Genomic DNA, 14,516 nt, shown 5'->3' with positions numbered 1-14,516 from the left:
TAACTTGCCTCAGAATTTTCCCAAAATGTTAGCACAGGGTCAACTGGGTTAAGCAAATAAGAGGGTTCCTTGTATTGTTCTTGCAAATGTTCTGTAAACTTGAAATTACTTCTGAGTAGAAGGTTTAAACGGAAAAGACAGATGCTTTTTCTAGAGCCACAGCCCTTTCTTAGAACCGCAGCAGCCCATGCCATTGAGAGTCCAAAAGAAACACTGGGGAAATAGAGACAAGAGGAAAACGTGTTCAAACAAACAAACAACGCTCCCTTCCCACCCCAGTTCCCGGGCCAAAAAAAAAAAAATACAACATCTGGCAGAAGGAAACCCCCTCCCCTGAGCGCTGCAGGCTTGCCTCCCCGGGGGATGCCGCGCCGCTGTCCTCGCACGTCGGGCGCTGCAGTGGCGCGCGAGCCCCTCCCTGCCACCGCGCCGACACTGCCCCTGGCGGTGACTCACGCCAGGCAGCCCTTAAATACGCGGAGGACCCGGGAGCCGCACTCATGCTGCAGCCTTGAGCCGCCCCACGTCCTCCTCTCCTGCTCCCTCTGGTCGACGGCAAGCGGGCGGGCGGGCGCCGAGCTGCTGGTAAGTAGGCGGGTTGGGCCCCTGCCTCCTCCCTCCCTCCTACCGGACTGGAAGGACCCCGGCTACCCACCCCCCTTTCTGCTGACCCCGCTCCCCCGGGGAAGAGAGTCCAGAAGAGGCAGGGCTGGCGTGGTGCCTGAGGATGCTCTCAGAACGCGCCTCCCTGCTGCCCAGGCGCCTGGGGCCACAGCCCGCCTCTCCTGATCCCTGACCCGCCTCTGGCTCCACTTGTCCTACCCGTCCCTGATGTCGACCTGAGATGCTGAGAAGATGTTTTAGATTGGCAAGACACATGGAAAGTTGACTAAATTATCACACCAGTTACCCATCAAGTGTATCTCTTTCGGGATACTAGCTCCATCGGGAGAAGAGTTTTCTCTTTTTTAAGTTTCAGATGATTCAAACCCAGGTCCTCTTCTTCAGCACTTACTATGGTGGCCACCAGTGGTCCATGGTGAATTTGGGTCTCTCAGGGATTGCTGGGGGCTCCCCAGGCAAGAACTGTCCTCTTTTCATAGACTGACTCACAGTTGCTACAAAAGCAGCTTCAGCAGATGTTCTGGTGTCTGGTTTGGATTCCAGTTTGGAATTCCACTGTGGATTCAGAGTTTTTCTGGATGCTAAGTTTATGTGTGGCTTAGGCCACTTTGGGCGGAGAGAGTCAGGGCTGAAGATGGATTTGTGATGAGGGTGGTTTGCATTTAAGACTGTGACTGTTGTACCTTTACCAGCTTCTCTGCTCACACATAGAGGCAGAAGTGGGGCCAAGGAACCAACTGTGGAAAACCAGAACTTTTCTAGAGTTTCCCAGCCATGCTGAGTGCCAGTCTACCTCCAGGGCCAGAGGCGTGACCTCGGAGCGGGCTGGGACTCTCTCTTGGATGACACATCACTCAGACTGAAGGTGCTAGACTGAAATGCTCTGGCTTCTCCTTTAGGATTATATTGCCGTATCTCAACTGGCTCCATAATTTAGAACTTTTCTAATGGCCGCCACTTCTTACACTCTGCCTCGATTGAACATCTGGGGCACATTCAGGGCCAGACCGTCCTATGTGCCTGTGGTCCTGAGTCAGCCAGGCAGGCTCTGTGGGGAGGAGACAAGTATGTGAGAGGGGTCAGGGCCAGGGGGAAGGGTTCTGAACAGACCCTGCAGAAAGTCAGGACATGGAAGGCTCTCCCAGGGCTGGAGACTACTTGGCTTGCTCAGCAAAGGAAGGGGTGGTGGGGTGTGGGTGGAAGTAGATCCATTTGGGGAGAAGTCAGGAGAGCTGGGGTAGAAGCTGTTCTAACTCTGTCCTGCCAGCGCACGCTGCTGGGGCAGTGATCACACATGGCAATTTGCTTCGCTGAGTCCTGACCACCAATGACTGACTCCAGCTTCCGGTTTCACTGCCTCCCTGGGCTTTGGGAACACGGGATTTAGAAACTTCTTTCAAGATCCTTTGAGGAGGGGATGATCCATTTTATCAAAGTTGGGCCCCCCCAGGTGTTACCCTGAGAAGGGGGCTGTAGCCCAAGGCTTTTAAAATAAAAGCCCCAAGTAGGAGTGTCTCTCTGGTCTGCTGGCAAGTTTGTCAGTATCTCCTGCTGCTTCTGCCAACCTAATTACAGCTCTGCTCTGGCCTCTTTAGGAAGCCCTGCCTCCCCTAACCCTGGGGCTGGAAAGGACTGGCTTTTTCTTTCTCATTTTCTTCTTTAAACAAATGAACTGTATGTTGACTTTGGTGGGCCATGAGAGATGGGGTCAATGATTGAACCAGGTGGGGGATGAGGGTGTGGCCCCTCCTCCTTTGGGGTTCCAGGATGTGTTTGGGGGTAAAGTCCTGAACGGGGCTGTGTATTGAGATGATGGGATCAATCCCTCTGGTTCCTTCCCTGCACTCCTCCAGGGCACTCAGGTGAAACTGAGCAAACATAAGCATCAGGGCAGACTTAAGGAAGAACATCTCTCAGACCATGCAGCCTGGGAGTTGGGAGAGGCACTTGACCTTGAACAGTCATGCTGGGCAGCTAGAGGGTGGACTGTAGATGAACCTGAGATCATTTTAGGATGGAGAGAGAGAAGCCACCTCTTTCTGCTTCCAGGTGCTGCCAGACACGTGGTTGATGAGGTCCTAAAGCCTCATGTTAAGGTTCAGGGTGTCACCAAGCATTATGGTTAGATAGAGCCCTGATCTGGGTGTCTGGAGTCTTCCATTGATTATGTGACCTTAGGCAAGACCCCTCATTCCTCTGGGTACCTTAGTTTTCCTCTCTACACATTGACCAGATGGTTAGATCAGATGGGCTCAGAGGACCCTGGTACCTTTGATGCCCTGCCCTCTAAGTGTTGCTCCTGGAAGCAGCCTCCACTGCTGGATTCAACTCAGTTCAGACCCCAGATTTATGACAGGGATGGAGAAAGGACCACTGAAGGAAAGAGCGACAGAGGGGCTGGACCAGGTCTGTGGCCTGACCTTTAGCTCCCCCATTCAGGGTTCAGTCTCTCTTTACTGCTTGGCAGTAAATGATATATATCAGGAGTGTGGGGTCCCAGCTGACCTAGGTCTCAAGTGGTGGTAAGGGCTGTGGACCCCTGTGTCAGAGTCACTTGGGGGATTTGTTAAATGTGCAGGGTCCTGGGCACCCACTCACCCCAGACCTCAGGGTCAGGAGCTCTGTGGGTGGAGCCTCCAGAGATTCTGATTTTACTCAACAGGTGGATAAACAATAATTGTAAGTAACATTTAGTACTCATTTGGGGCCAAGAGCGAGTCTAAGTGCTTTACATGTAATCCTCATTGATGTGATGCCGTGAGGTCGGTTCTGTTAAGCAAACCTCCCAGGTACTTCCAGACAGTGTTTGTATACTGTTTGGGGTCGGGGGTGGTTACCTCATATCAGTGAGATGGGAGGTTAGGATGCAGTGAGCCTCTTAGTGACTTCAGACCCAGCGGACCATGTACAGAGGAGCAGCTGGACCGAGGCTGACACTGGCTGAGTGAGGGAGAGACAATACAGCTCCCTCAGTAAATGGGGCAACATTCAGTGCACACGAAGCCACGTTTTGGGAGGCCTCTCTGGGGGAAGGACACAGGCCAGGGAGAGAGATCTCCTGTCTGGGGCTCAGTTTCCCCAGATGGGTTAGGAGGTGGCCTCCCAAAGGTCCCCTCTGAGCTCCCCAATCCATGAAATGGCTATTGGCCATGTGAAAATGCACCAGTTAACAAGCAGGATTACCCTACCTGGAGAACTTCTGAAACATGGTGGGCCTGCAAAGATGGATACGAGGTCCTCAAGCCTCAGTGAGAAGGTGGCTCTGCTGGTGGTTCCATGCGACCTGTAGGGGGTGGTGGGGATGGCGGGGCTTCAGGCCAAATCTCCATTCTGTCTCTGGGAAGATATCAGAGCTGCCCAGGGGCCTTGGGAGTCTTTACAGGAGGGGAAACTGAGGTCTGGAGAATTCACCTAAACTTACACTCCAGGTTGGAGTCAAGACTGGGTAGCTCATCCGTCTCCAAGGCTCTTTCCAAAATCTTTGCTCCGTGGCATTGAAATAAGAAGGCGTCTCCTCCCATGGAAGCTCGTGTTTAGGGAATGTGAATGATGGTATTAAACCCCAAAGTCCCAACCCACCAGCCAACAAAGCCCAGGGCTTCAAGGCTAATTATGTGTTTGCCCATGAGTCATATAGGCTAAGGCGACCCAGAGCCAGAGCTCCGGGTCCGAGCACTTCTCCTCCTGGGGAGGGACCACGTCAGAGTGCCCAGGTGAGCTGTCTGTCCGTCCTTCTGTGTACTGTGGGCTCAGTGAATTCCCCAGACGCCAGGCTGGGCCCCCTCCGAGGACAGGGGCTGGTCGCTGCAGTGACTGACAATGCGTTTGGCTGCTTGGAGGAGGAAGGTGTAATTAGAGTAGCTTTGTGGGACTTTAAATGGCATTTGTCACGGCTACCAAGCGGCGCAGGGCAGCGTGGGCTATTAGGCTGCTGTGTGCTGGGCTCCCGAGCGCCTCGGGCTGCCACAGACACAGGCCACACTTACTGGAAATCTAAGGGCCTGCCCTGTGTCCAGCCATGCTCCTGTGGTTCCTCCCTCCCTGGAGGCTCTGCAGCTGGGTTTGGAGTGGGCTCCCCAGAGGTCCTTTGGAGCAGTCAGTGTCAGCTGCAACAATAACAAGTGCTGGCAATTAGGAGCCCACTGCATGTGGTGCTGGGATGGGCTCTGCAGACGGGACAGTTTTATGAGGGGGAAAATCTGCAAATTCTTGCAATATTTGTCAAGCTGAGTGTGGTCTGTTTTAAACAACAGTGGCTCTGCTCCTATAAGGGAATTATCTTGTGCTTCTTCCTCCCAAATCACAAGGTACCTCCCCTGGCCCTGGGCCCTTCCTGGGCCTGGTTTGATGCCCCTCCCCAGCTGGGGAGTACAAACTCAGAGAGGTCTGAGATGTGTACCTTGGCCCACCCCCTCATTTATAGATGGGGAAACTTGAGAGGCTGCCCTGGGCTCGCCAGGTTATGGGCACTTTAATTTAATCTCTAATACTTGGGCAACAATACCATTTTGAAGCATTCTGGGCACAGAAGCTGAGTACTGCATGGCTCATAACCAGAAGTGACGCTTCCCCTGGTAAGTTAGTCCAGGGAGTGGATCTCTCTCACACACGTGTCAAGGGGATGGGTGAACACCCACTACAGTCTGCACGGACTCCCTGGGAGTGCAGACACTATTGTCTTGGTAGATGGCTCTCATGTCCTTGCTCTGACACCCAGCCTTAGAATCCTAACCTCTTGGGGATGAACAGGACACCAGTTGTCATCCAGCTCAATACTCTACCTGGTGTAGGAACCTGTTCTCCAGCATCCTTACCAAGTAGTTGCTCAGTTTCTATTTGAACACTTTCAGTGATGGGGAGCTTACTACCTTATAAGTTTGTCCATTCTGATTCTGACAAGCTGTCTTTGGTGATGAACTGAAATATGTGACCCCATAGCTTCTGCACACTGGTTTGGACCTTGGAGGCCACATGAGTAAGGCTGCTTTCTTTATCCCAAGTCAGCCCTTGACATATATTAAGAAAGTGCTTGCAGATTCTTCACATCTCTTCTTCTGGCTATTCATCCACAGTTCCTTCAGTGGGTGCAAGGATGTTCTGGTGTCTGCATCCCTTCACCCTCCTCAAACTCTTCTCCAGAAGTCCTTCAGGAGACCAGTTTATCACTGGTTTTCTTCAAGTTCAGGGTGAAACTGAGATCAGCACTGCTGATGTGGACTGATGGCAGTGTAGAGGAAGACCATCACCTCCTTTGTTCCACACTTAACACTTCTATTAATGCAATCTACAATCACATTAGCTTTTGTGAGCAGTCTTCCTTCTCTGTTACCATCAATTAAGAAGCCCTAACATCTGAGGGTGGATGTTAATTCACTTTTTAAAGTGCCCCCTATCTAAGATGTTAATTTTCTGCTCTCAAGTTCTGGATCTGACATTTGTCTATACAAGTTCATCCTTTTAAATGTGTCTGTAGCTTATTCTGGCCCCCTTCCTTTACATCTTGATTTCATTAGTCAAGTTGTTATTTTTCTTTCTTCTCTCTACAGTTTTACATACTTATTTGAGTCTTTGAAGCGAAAGCACAGCAGGTCAAGCCTTGGATGGGTTGTGCCTAAGGCAACAGTCAAGGTCCGGGGTGGGATGAACTTGGGTAAACTTTTTGGGGGACAGAGTTCCTGCACTGAGTACCTGCACTGAGTTCCAGGTAAGGAAGCCTGGACTATCCTGAGTTATGGACCAGACTCAGGACCCCACGAATTCAGGGGAGCAAAGAGAGGTCAAAGAAATACCTTGTCTACCCAGTCAGTTTATGGCCTTATAGACCATCATTTGAAATTCTTTCCTCTGACTCAGGGCTTTTGCTCATTAAAAGGAGAGGCAAGGAGAGGCACTGCATTAACACTCAAAGTTCTCATCAGGTATCTGAAGATCTTGGCTTGAGGCTTTAAGCCTCAGTTTCCCTGCTTCCTACATCCTAATGATGGGAATGCATGATCAGCAGTTCTTAACCCTTCGGGAGTTAAAGACCTCTTTGAACCTCAGATGGAAGTCACAGATGCTCTGCACGTACACAGAAATTCTTCATCACTTGACTAAGAATGCCCAGGTGAAAAGCACTTTGAGGCCTTCCTGCCTGCAAGAGTCTATAAGGGCATATTGTGGGTGAGCTTGGCACATGCTCACACATTTTCACAATGCTGTACAGATCAGTTCCACAGCCTTTCTCTTATCTGCCCCCTCACAATGGCCTCAGGTGGGGACAGTGGTTATCGGCATCACTGAGGGTGAGGAAGCTGAGCCTGGAGGCCTCAAACTTCATTCAAGATCTAGCAACCCCATGGACTGTAGCCTGCCAGGCTTCTCTGTCCATGGGATTTTCCAGGCAAAAATACTGGAGTGGGTTGCCATTTCCTTCAGGGGATCTTCCCGACCCAGGGATTGAACCCACGTCTCCTGCATTGCAGGCAGACACTTTACCCTCTGAGCCACCAGGGAAGCCCCAACAACTAGTTAGTGGTCCTTAAATATTCACATAGGGCCCAACCCCCATGCCCCATTTTCCACTTTCTATACAGTTTATAGGCCTGAACTCAAATACCAAAACTTCCATGATTATGGATCCATTCTCAGATCAGTACTGTGTCTGAGGGAACATTTGGGCCTACCTACCACCTTTCAGTGTGTCCAACTCTTTGTGAGCCCCTGGACTATAATCCGCCAGGCTCCTCTGTCCATGGAATTCTCCAGACAAGAATACTAGAGTGGGTAGCCATTCCCATCTCCAGGGGATCTTCCTGACTCTGGGACCAAACCAGGGTCTCCCACATTGCAGGCAGATTCTTAACTGTATGAGCCACCAGGGAAGCCCTCTCAGCTCAAAGTACATCCTAAGTTTTCTGGGACTTACTCAAGGCCACTCGATGTTTCTTTTGGACAGTGGTACTGGTACCCAGAAGGCAGACTCCAAACATCAGCTGACCCACAGCAGTCCTTTCAGCGAGACAGGAAGTGGTGTGGATAATTTCCTTTTTTTGAGAAGGTGGTTTGCATTAAACAGTGATAAACACCCGTGAAAGGGTTAACACGGGGCAGGCTGGTGCTGGTGGTAACGGGGCAGGGCGGGGCCCAGGAAGAGCGAAAACTGAGCTTCCCTGCAGTCTTTTCCACCAGATCACTGCGTGGTCCCGCTCTGTTGGCTGCCGCAGCTCCTCCCAGCAGCCTCCATGTTCATGGCCTCAGCATCTTCCCCCTGGTTCAGGCCTGGTTTTTTTGTTTTCATTTCCTATTGGTTTCTCCTGAGGAAGCTGTGTTCAGCCAGCAAGTCCAGGAACTGAGAGGGACACAGAGATGGATAAGATACTGGCCCTGACTTAAGGGACTCGTCGGGATGGGGCACCAGCAGCCCTGCCCTCGTGAAGCCTACTGAGTAGCGAGGAGACAGACGGGGTCACAGGGGACACCACACGTGGCCTCTGCGGCTGGGTTAGGAGGGAGGCTGGGGAAACCACCGGCATTGGAGGGTGCCTAAAGCCGACTTATGGAATCCTAAGGTGGTGGCATGTGAAGTGTGGGAAAGATTTGGATGAGGATGAAGAGCCCTCTAGGTTGGGGGCATTGCTTGGGCAGCAGCCTGGAAGTAGGAAGGCCAGCGGGGAAGAGGAAGAGGCTTGCAGATCAAGCTATAGGTAGCATGACATGGGCACGTGGTCATGGGGTTCAAAGGCAAGCCAGTGTTTGGCACCCAAGGTTGATGCTGGGTTAAAAGTAGCGGCAGTGTCGGTGAGGCAGTCCTGACCCGCGTGCTCTCTCTCCCCTTGCAGAGGCCATGCCACCGAAGCATTACCTCCTTCTGCTGGTGGGCTGCCAGGCCTGGGCTGCGGGTCTGGCCTTCTATGGCTGCCCGAGCGAGTGCACCTGCTCCAGGGCCTCCCAGGTGGAGTGCACAGGGGCACGCATCGCGGTGGTGCCCACCCCGCTGCCCTGGAACGCCATGAGCCTGCAGATCCTCAACACACACATCACCGAACTCAACGAGTCCCCCTTCCTCAACATCTCGGCTCTGATCGCGCTGCGGATTGAGAAGAACGAGCTCGCCCACATTGCTCCCGGTGCCTTCCGCAACCTTGGGTCGCTGCGCTACCTCAGCCTTGCCAACAACAAGCTCCAGATCCTGCCTGTTGGCCTCTTCCAGGGCCTGGACAACCTCGAGTCGCTCCTGCTGTCCAGCAACCAATTGGTACAGATCCAGCCGGCCCACTTCACCCACTTCAGCAACCTCAAGGAGCTGCAGCTGCATGGCAACCACTTGGAGTACATCCCTGATGGGGTCTTCGACCACCTGGTGGGCCTCACCAAGCTCAATCTGGGCAAGAACAGCCTCACCCACCTCTCACCCCGGGTCTTCCAGCACCTGAGCAACCTTCAGGTCCTCCGGCTGTATGAGAACAGACTCTCAGACATCCCCATGGGCTGTTTCGACGGGCTCAGCAACCTCCAAGAGCTGGCCCTGCAGCAGAACCAGATTGGAATGCTGTCCCCTGGCCTCTTCCACAACAACCGTAACCTCCAGAAGCTCTACCTGTCCAACAACCACATCTCCCAGCTGCCCCCCGGCATCTTCCTGCAGCTGCCCCAGCTCAACCGGCTCACGCTCTTCGGGAATTCCCTGAAGGAGCTCTCTCCCGGCATCTTTGGACCCATGCACAACCTGCGGGAGCTGTGGCTCTATGACAACCACATCACCTCCCTCCCCGATAACGTCTTCAGCAACCTCCACCAGCTGCAGGTCCTGATCCTCAGCCGCAACCAGATCAGCTACATCTCCCCGGATGCCTTCAATGGACTGGTGGAGCTGCGGGAGCTGTCCCTCCACACCAATGCACTGCAGGAGCTGGATGGAAGCGTCTTCCGCATGTTGGCCAACCTGCAGAACATCTCCCTGCAGAACAACCGCCTTCGGCAGCTCCCTGGAAACCTCTTCGCCAATGTCAATAACCTGTTGACCATCCAGCTGCAGAACAACCAGCTGGAGAACCTGCCCTTGGGCATCTTCGATCACCTGGGGAAGCTGTGTGAGCTGCGGCTCTATGACAACCCCTGGAGGTGTGACTCAGACATCCTTCCGCTCCACAATTGGCTCCTGCTCAACAAGGCCAGGCTGGGGACAGACAGCCTCCCTGTGTGTTTCAGCCCAGCCAGTGTCCGTGGCCAGTCCCTCATCATCATCAATGTTAATGTTGCTGTCCCCAGTGTCCAGGGCCCACGGGTCCCCGAGGTGCCCAGGTACCCAGACACGCCGACATATCCAGGCACGTCCAGCTACCCCGACACCACCTCCATCTCCTCCGCCACTGACTTCACCAGCCCCACACAGGACTACACTGATCTGACCACCATTAAGACCCCCGTGACACGTGACACGGGGGGCATGACCCGGGCCCAGAGTGGACTGGCCATTGCCGCCATTGTCATCGGCATCATTGCCCTGGCCTGCTCCCTGGCTGCCTGCATCTGCTGTTGCTGCTGCAAGGAGAGGAGCCACGCGGTCCTGATGCAGATGAAGGCACCCAACGAGTGTTAGAGAGGAGGGCTGGAGGAAGGGCTAGGTGACGGTGGGGCCCCCAGAGGACCCGGGATTTCACTGTGCTGCCTCTACCTCTCGGTCCACAGACCATCCCCTGTCCCTCTCCCTCAGGTCCCCTAGAGAAAGGCATCCCTAGCTTTTCCTGACCTGCCTGGTTCTCCTGTAGATGAGGTGCTGGCAGAACCTTCTTACTACCAGGGAGACCTAACCTGCCATGGAAAAAATCCTGTGGTGGTCCCAATTCACATCCCTGGGCTTCTTTCAAGAAAGCCCCTCCTCTAAAGCTCACCAGCTCTCCTCCCAAACGTGCCTTCCCTGTGTCTGTGCCCCTGCTGGCCTCTGTAGACACAGTTATCACACACCTGCCACTTTGTGGGAATAGTTCTCCACCGGGACAGCCCCTCTCCCAAGTATTATGTAAGTTGATCCCCCTTCTTTGCTCGTCTTGTTTGTGGCATGGCTCTACCCTGTCCCCTCAAATGAAAAGTCTCTCTTCATTTCCTGCTCCTGAAGACAAGGTGACTTTTCTCCTCACTGGAGGCTTCAAACCTTTTAGCTGCTTTTTCAAGAACTGCCAAATGCCCTGGCTTTCAGGATGCTATGATAGAGAGAAAGGGAAAACCGAGGCTGCTCAGTTTCTGAAGGCAGAGCCACCATCAGTATCTCTCTTGGGATTTTTATCTGGAAAAGGAAGAAAGGCACCAGTGAAACAAGTTTTGCCTCTTTAGAGAATATTTCTGAACTGCAAACTTTGCTTTGAAAATTTTAATCCTTTAAGGAATAAAATCATGTAATTCTGACCTCCCCAAAACATGAAAGTCAGCTTATTGGTACTGGATGGAGAAAGCAGTCTGGTACCTGGGGGTCCTTGTGTTCACCTGCAAGGTTTTTCTCTTTTAACTGTTTCTGGAAATGTAACCTACATACAGAAAAGTGGGAGCATGCTAGTGTAAGGTTTGATGGATTTTCACAAACTGTACACACCTGTGTGATTAGTACCCAGTTCAAGAAACGAGACATCACCAGGATCCTCCATCTGGGGCTTTTACTGGAGAAGACTGGGGCTTGTGGAGATGGCATGGACTTACCTGGGAACTGGCTCCCCAGAGATCAGGATAGGCCCCTGCCTGCCCTCCCCCTGCAGCCAGTCCTTGCAAAGGCCCAGCTAGCAGCGGTGGAGGAGAAGATGTAGGTATACTCTGGCCTGAGCAGGAAATTGTGTTCAGTGCCAGACCTTCAGGCACCCAGACTGGGCAGGCCAGAAGCATCTCAACTAGAGAGGCCCATGCAACCACACACCCTACCCTGCCAACAAACTGTCTGTTGCTCATTGGAGGTTCCTCTGCTTGGGCCTTTTATGGGCATGAGATGCCCTGTATCTGTTTTTAATTTTCACTCTGCATCTGGGGAAGTGAAATAGCTCAGAGATGAGATCCTTTAATTGGACAGCCAAGTATAATAGAACCCAGCAATCCCTCTGGCCGTGGTAAAATTCCTCATAGACATTACAGTCAGCTAGAAACTGAACTTCAGCATTCTCACACACAGCAGGCAACACAGATACACAGACAGGTCAGACTGGGTCAGGGACCTCTCTGAAGCTTCTCCCTGCCTGTGGTCTGGTTACAACAGTTGAGTGCTTTGGTTCAGTGTTGCGGTCACGTGAATACCTGCCCTGGCCACCATTCCTGCTGCACACATATTCACACTGGCCAAGAAAGTACACTCATGACGATGCACGTCTTTCTCTGGACAAGTGGTATACCACTTTAGAAGAAGAAACAGTGAAATGGAGACTTTCAGGTGTCTGTGTCTTCCCAGAAAAGAGCTGAAGCCTATACTGTACAGATCTGGAAATCTGCCATCAATCCTGACTGGCCTTTACTAGTTCCCTCTGCTGCACGAGACAAATAAGAAAGCCACCTCAGCCTTAACAGCATGGTGCTGACAGGCCCTGACGAAGAGTCCAGGAGCAGATGTGTGTTAAGAGCTAGTGCATTTTGTAGCTTTTCACTCTCTGTCACAGGAAATCTGGGAGAGATATTGTTGGAGGCAAATGACATTATCTCCCCAAGGTAAATCTGGGTCTCCAAAATGTTTCCAAAATATTTATAGTACCTGGCAGACATGTACCAGGGTTTGCCAGGGTCCAAAAAGAAATGAGCCTAGAGCTTGGGACTTGAGCATCATTCCCAATGGTAACCTGCCTTGCTGATCCTGGGCCCCAAAGGGGAAGCATGGCCTACTCTCCTCCTGACAGGAAACATGGTTTGGCACTGCATTCCTCAAAGGACTTCTTGTAAGGAAGCCCCAGCATCTCATTGTGCAAGGGTACAAATGGGCCAGAGATATCAGAAAGGTAAGGAAGGAGTCTTCATCATCCAGTGTGACCTGTCAAGCTGAGCCCAGACCGCTGGGTATTGATAGCATTGGCCATGACCTTGGAATATCTTCCTCTCTGACCCAAGATACCTCGTGTGTCTCCAGATCAAAGGCTGGTCTGAGGGCAGCTGTCCTCAGATGACTCCCCAGGGAAGCACACTGGGTGGGGCTGGTGGACCCTTTTCCTGACCTTCTGAGTGCCCCTGGTCCTTTCTCCATCAGAGACTGGAGGGAACCATTGAGCCTCCACTTCCTTGGCAGGCCATGTGGTCTCTCTAAACCATGTTGTCTGGTCAGGAAGCTGCCAGAAAAGGTGGGTGGAGTTTCCTTTCCAACAGGCTCTTGGCTCTTGGCATTTGCTCACTTCTTGGGGCTGAAGTGAGCTGCTTGGTTCCCCAGAGTTGAGTTCACTTTTCTCCGAAGCTCACTGGCTTCTAGTCCTCCTTGTCAGTTCTCCATTTGGAGAGGAGGATCAATATTGGAGGAAAGACAATAAAAACTGGTTAGAACCACTGTGTTTCAAAAATGTCTACTCTGCAGAGATACCCTTCAAAGCACTTAGCAGGCATTTTCTTTTTAACCCTCACAACAGCCCTATGCAGGAGTGGTACATGTGTGAGGATCTAAAACCTCTTGCTTCTGCAACATTATTTAACAGGCTGTGAGTGTTCCTTCTCTCTTTAAGCTCATACAAGAATTCACGGCCTGTCCTAGGCTTTCATTGCTAAACCAAGGAAAATGGGAGTCACGGTCTTGTTGCTCCCCGTCATAGCTATTTGACACCACCTGGTACTGTGTGGATCCAAAGCTTTGTAAATACAGGAAAAGTTAAACTCATCCATCCATTAAAGAAAAACTGGCTTTCCTCAAGGGAATGTTGGGCTGAGTGTATATTTTTCCTCCTTGTCAGGATTTAAAGGCACAACACCGTTCTCAGAACTCTTCACGGGCAGCAACAGGATTGTCACAGATGTCTGTGTAGTGCAGTGTTGGGAATCATTTCCAGACTCAGGAAGTTTATGAAGAGGAGGCAGCTACAGATAACTAGATAACTGGAGTTGCTATAGAGACATGGGAGGTAGCCTGCCTTTAGCTACGAATCACTCAAAGAAATCAACCCACAGACCCCATAGTTGGAACTGAACTGGAGTTGCTGGGGAGGCAGTGGTGGTCTTGGGGAGGAGGTCATGGCTGTGGTTCAGAGAGGGGCGGGGTGGGCACTCCTCCAGGCCAAACTCCTCCCAGTCTGAGCTTTCTTCTTCACCCAAGGAGGGATTGTTCTCACCAACTCATCGCCTTCATACTGCCTTCAAAAGTGGATCGATTTTGCCTCACTTGGGGAATCATTGCAAATAGTCCCAGGTGCTTGGTGATGCATTTACAGCTTTCTAGGCCCCCAGGGTTTTATAGAGTGTGAGCCCTGGTGGGCGAGGTGGGGGGTCCTTCTTTGCTGGATGCTGCTTGTAACAGCTTTGGAATACAGAATCAACAATAAATGGTATACATAGGACACATGTGTTCCGATGGGCGCCTTGGCTAAGGGATCTCGCTGTGGATTCTATGCTTGTCACACGAATGCAAGGCTGACCCAGACCGCTCTTGACAGACACCAGATATTCATGGCTGGGAAAGGCCTTTGGAAAGTGAGTCAGATCAAAATGATATCCTGAGGTCACTATGGCTGGATGGGGCCTTAGGAATAGGCTCAACCCATTTTATAGATGGAGAAAATAAGACCAGGACAGGAAATGAATTTCTCATAGTCACCTAGTGAACGAGTGGCTGAGCTTGCAAGACAGCCAGGCCTCCAGAATCCCAACCTGGAGTTTCTTCTATGTCTCAGAAAGGCAGTGAATTTCCCTCAGCGTTCATCAAAGTACACATGCATTCACACTCATGCACACACAGGTGCACAGAAGCTTTGGTA

General features: G+C 51.8%; 1 protein-coding gene across 2 annotated transcripts; it reads left to right on the top strand.

The window, feature by feature from the left end:
- The first annotated feature begins 487 nt into the window (after positions 1–487).
- LRRC15 (leucine rich repeat containing 15) lies at positions 488–14,099 on the top strand. 2 transcript variants are annotated; one of them, XM_040267587.1, is made up of 2 exons: positions 488–585; positions 8,445–14,099. In XM_040267587.1, exon 2 carries the CDS (start codon positions 8,450–8,452, stop codon positions 10,202–10,204), a length of 1,755 nt encoding a protein of 584 aa, XP_040123521.1. In that variant the 5' UTR covers positions 488–585; positions 8,445–8,449; the 3' UTR covers positions 10,205–14,099. The 2 variants fall into 2 exon arrangements, with proteins under 2 accessions (XP_040123521.1, XP_040123531.1); XM_040267597.1 differs by lacking the exon at positions 488–585 and adding an exon at positions 4,284–4,337.
- The last annotated feature ends 417 nt before the right edge of the window (positions 14,100–14,516 follow it).

This window comes from Oryx dammah, unplaced genomic scaffold (assembly GCF_014754425.2).
Source record: "Oryx dammah isolate SB20612 unplaced genomic scaffold, SCBI_Odam_1.1 HiC_scaffold_2, whole genome shotgun sequence".
Lineage (NCBI taxonomy): Eukaryota > Metazoa > Chordata > Mammalia > Artiodactyla > Bovidae > Oryx > Oryx dammah.
The sequence above is the reverse complement of the archived record's forward strand: the minus strand, read 5'-3'. Positions and strand labels throughout refer to the sequence as shown.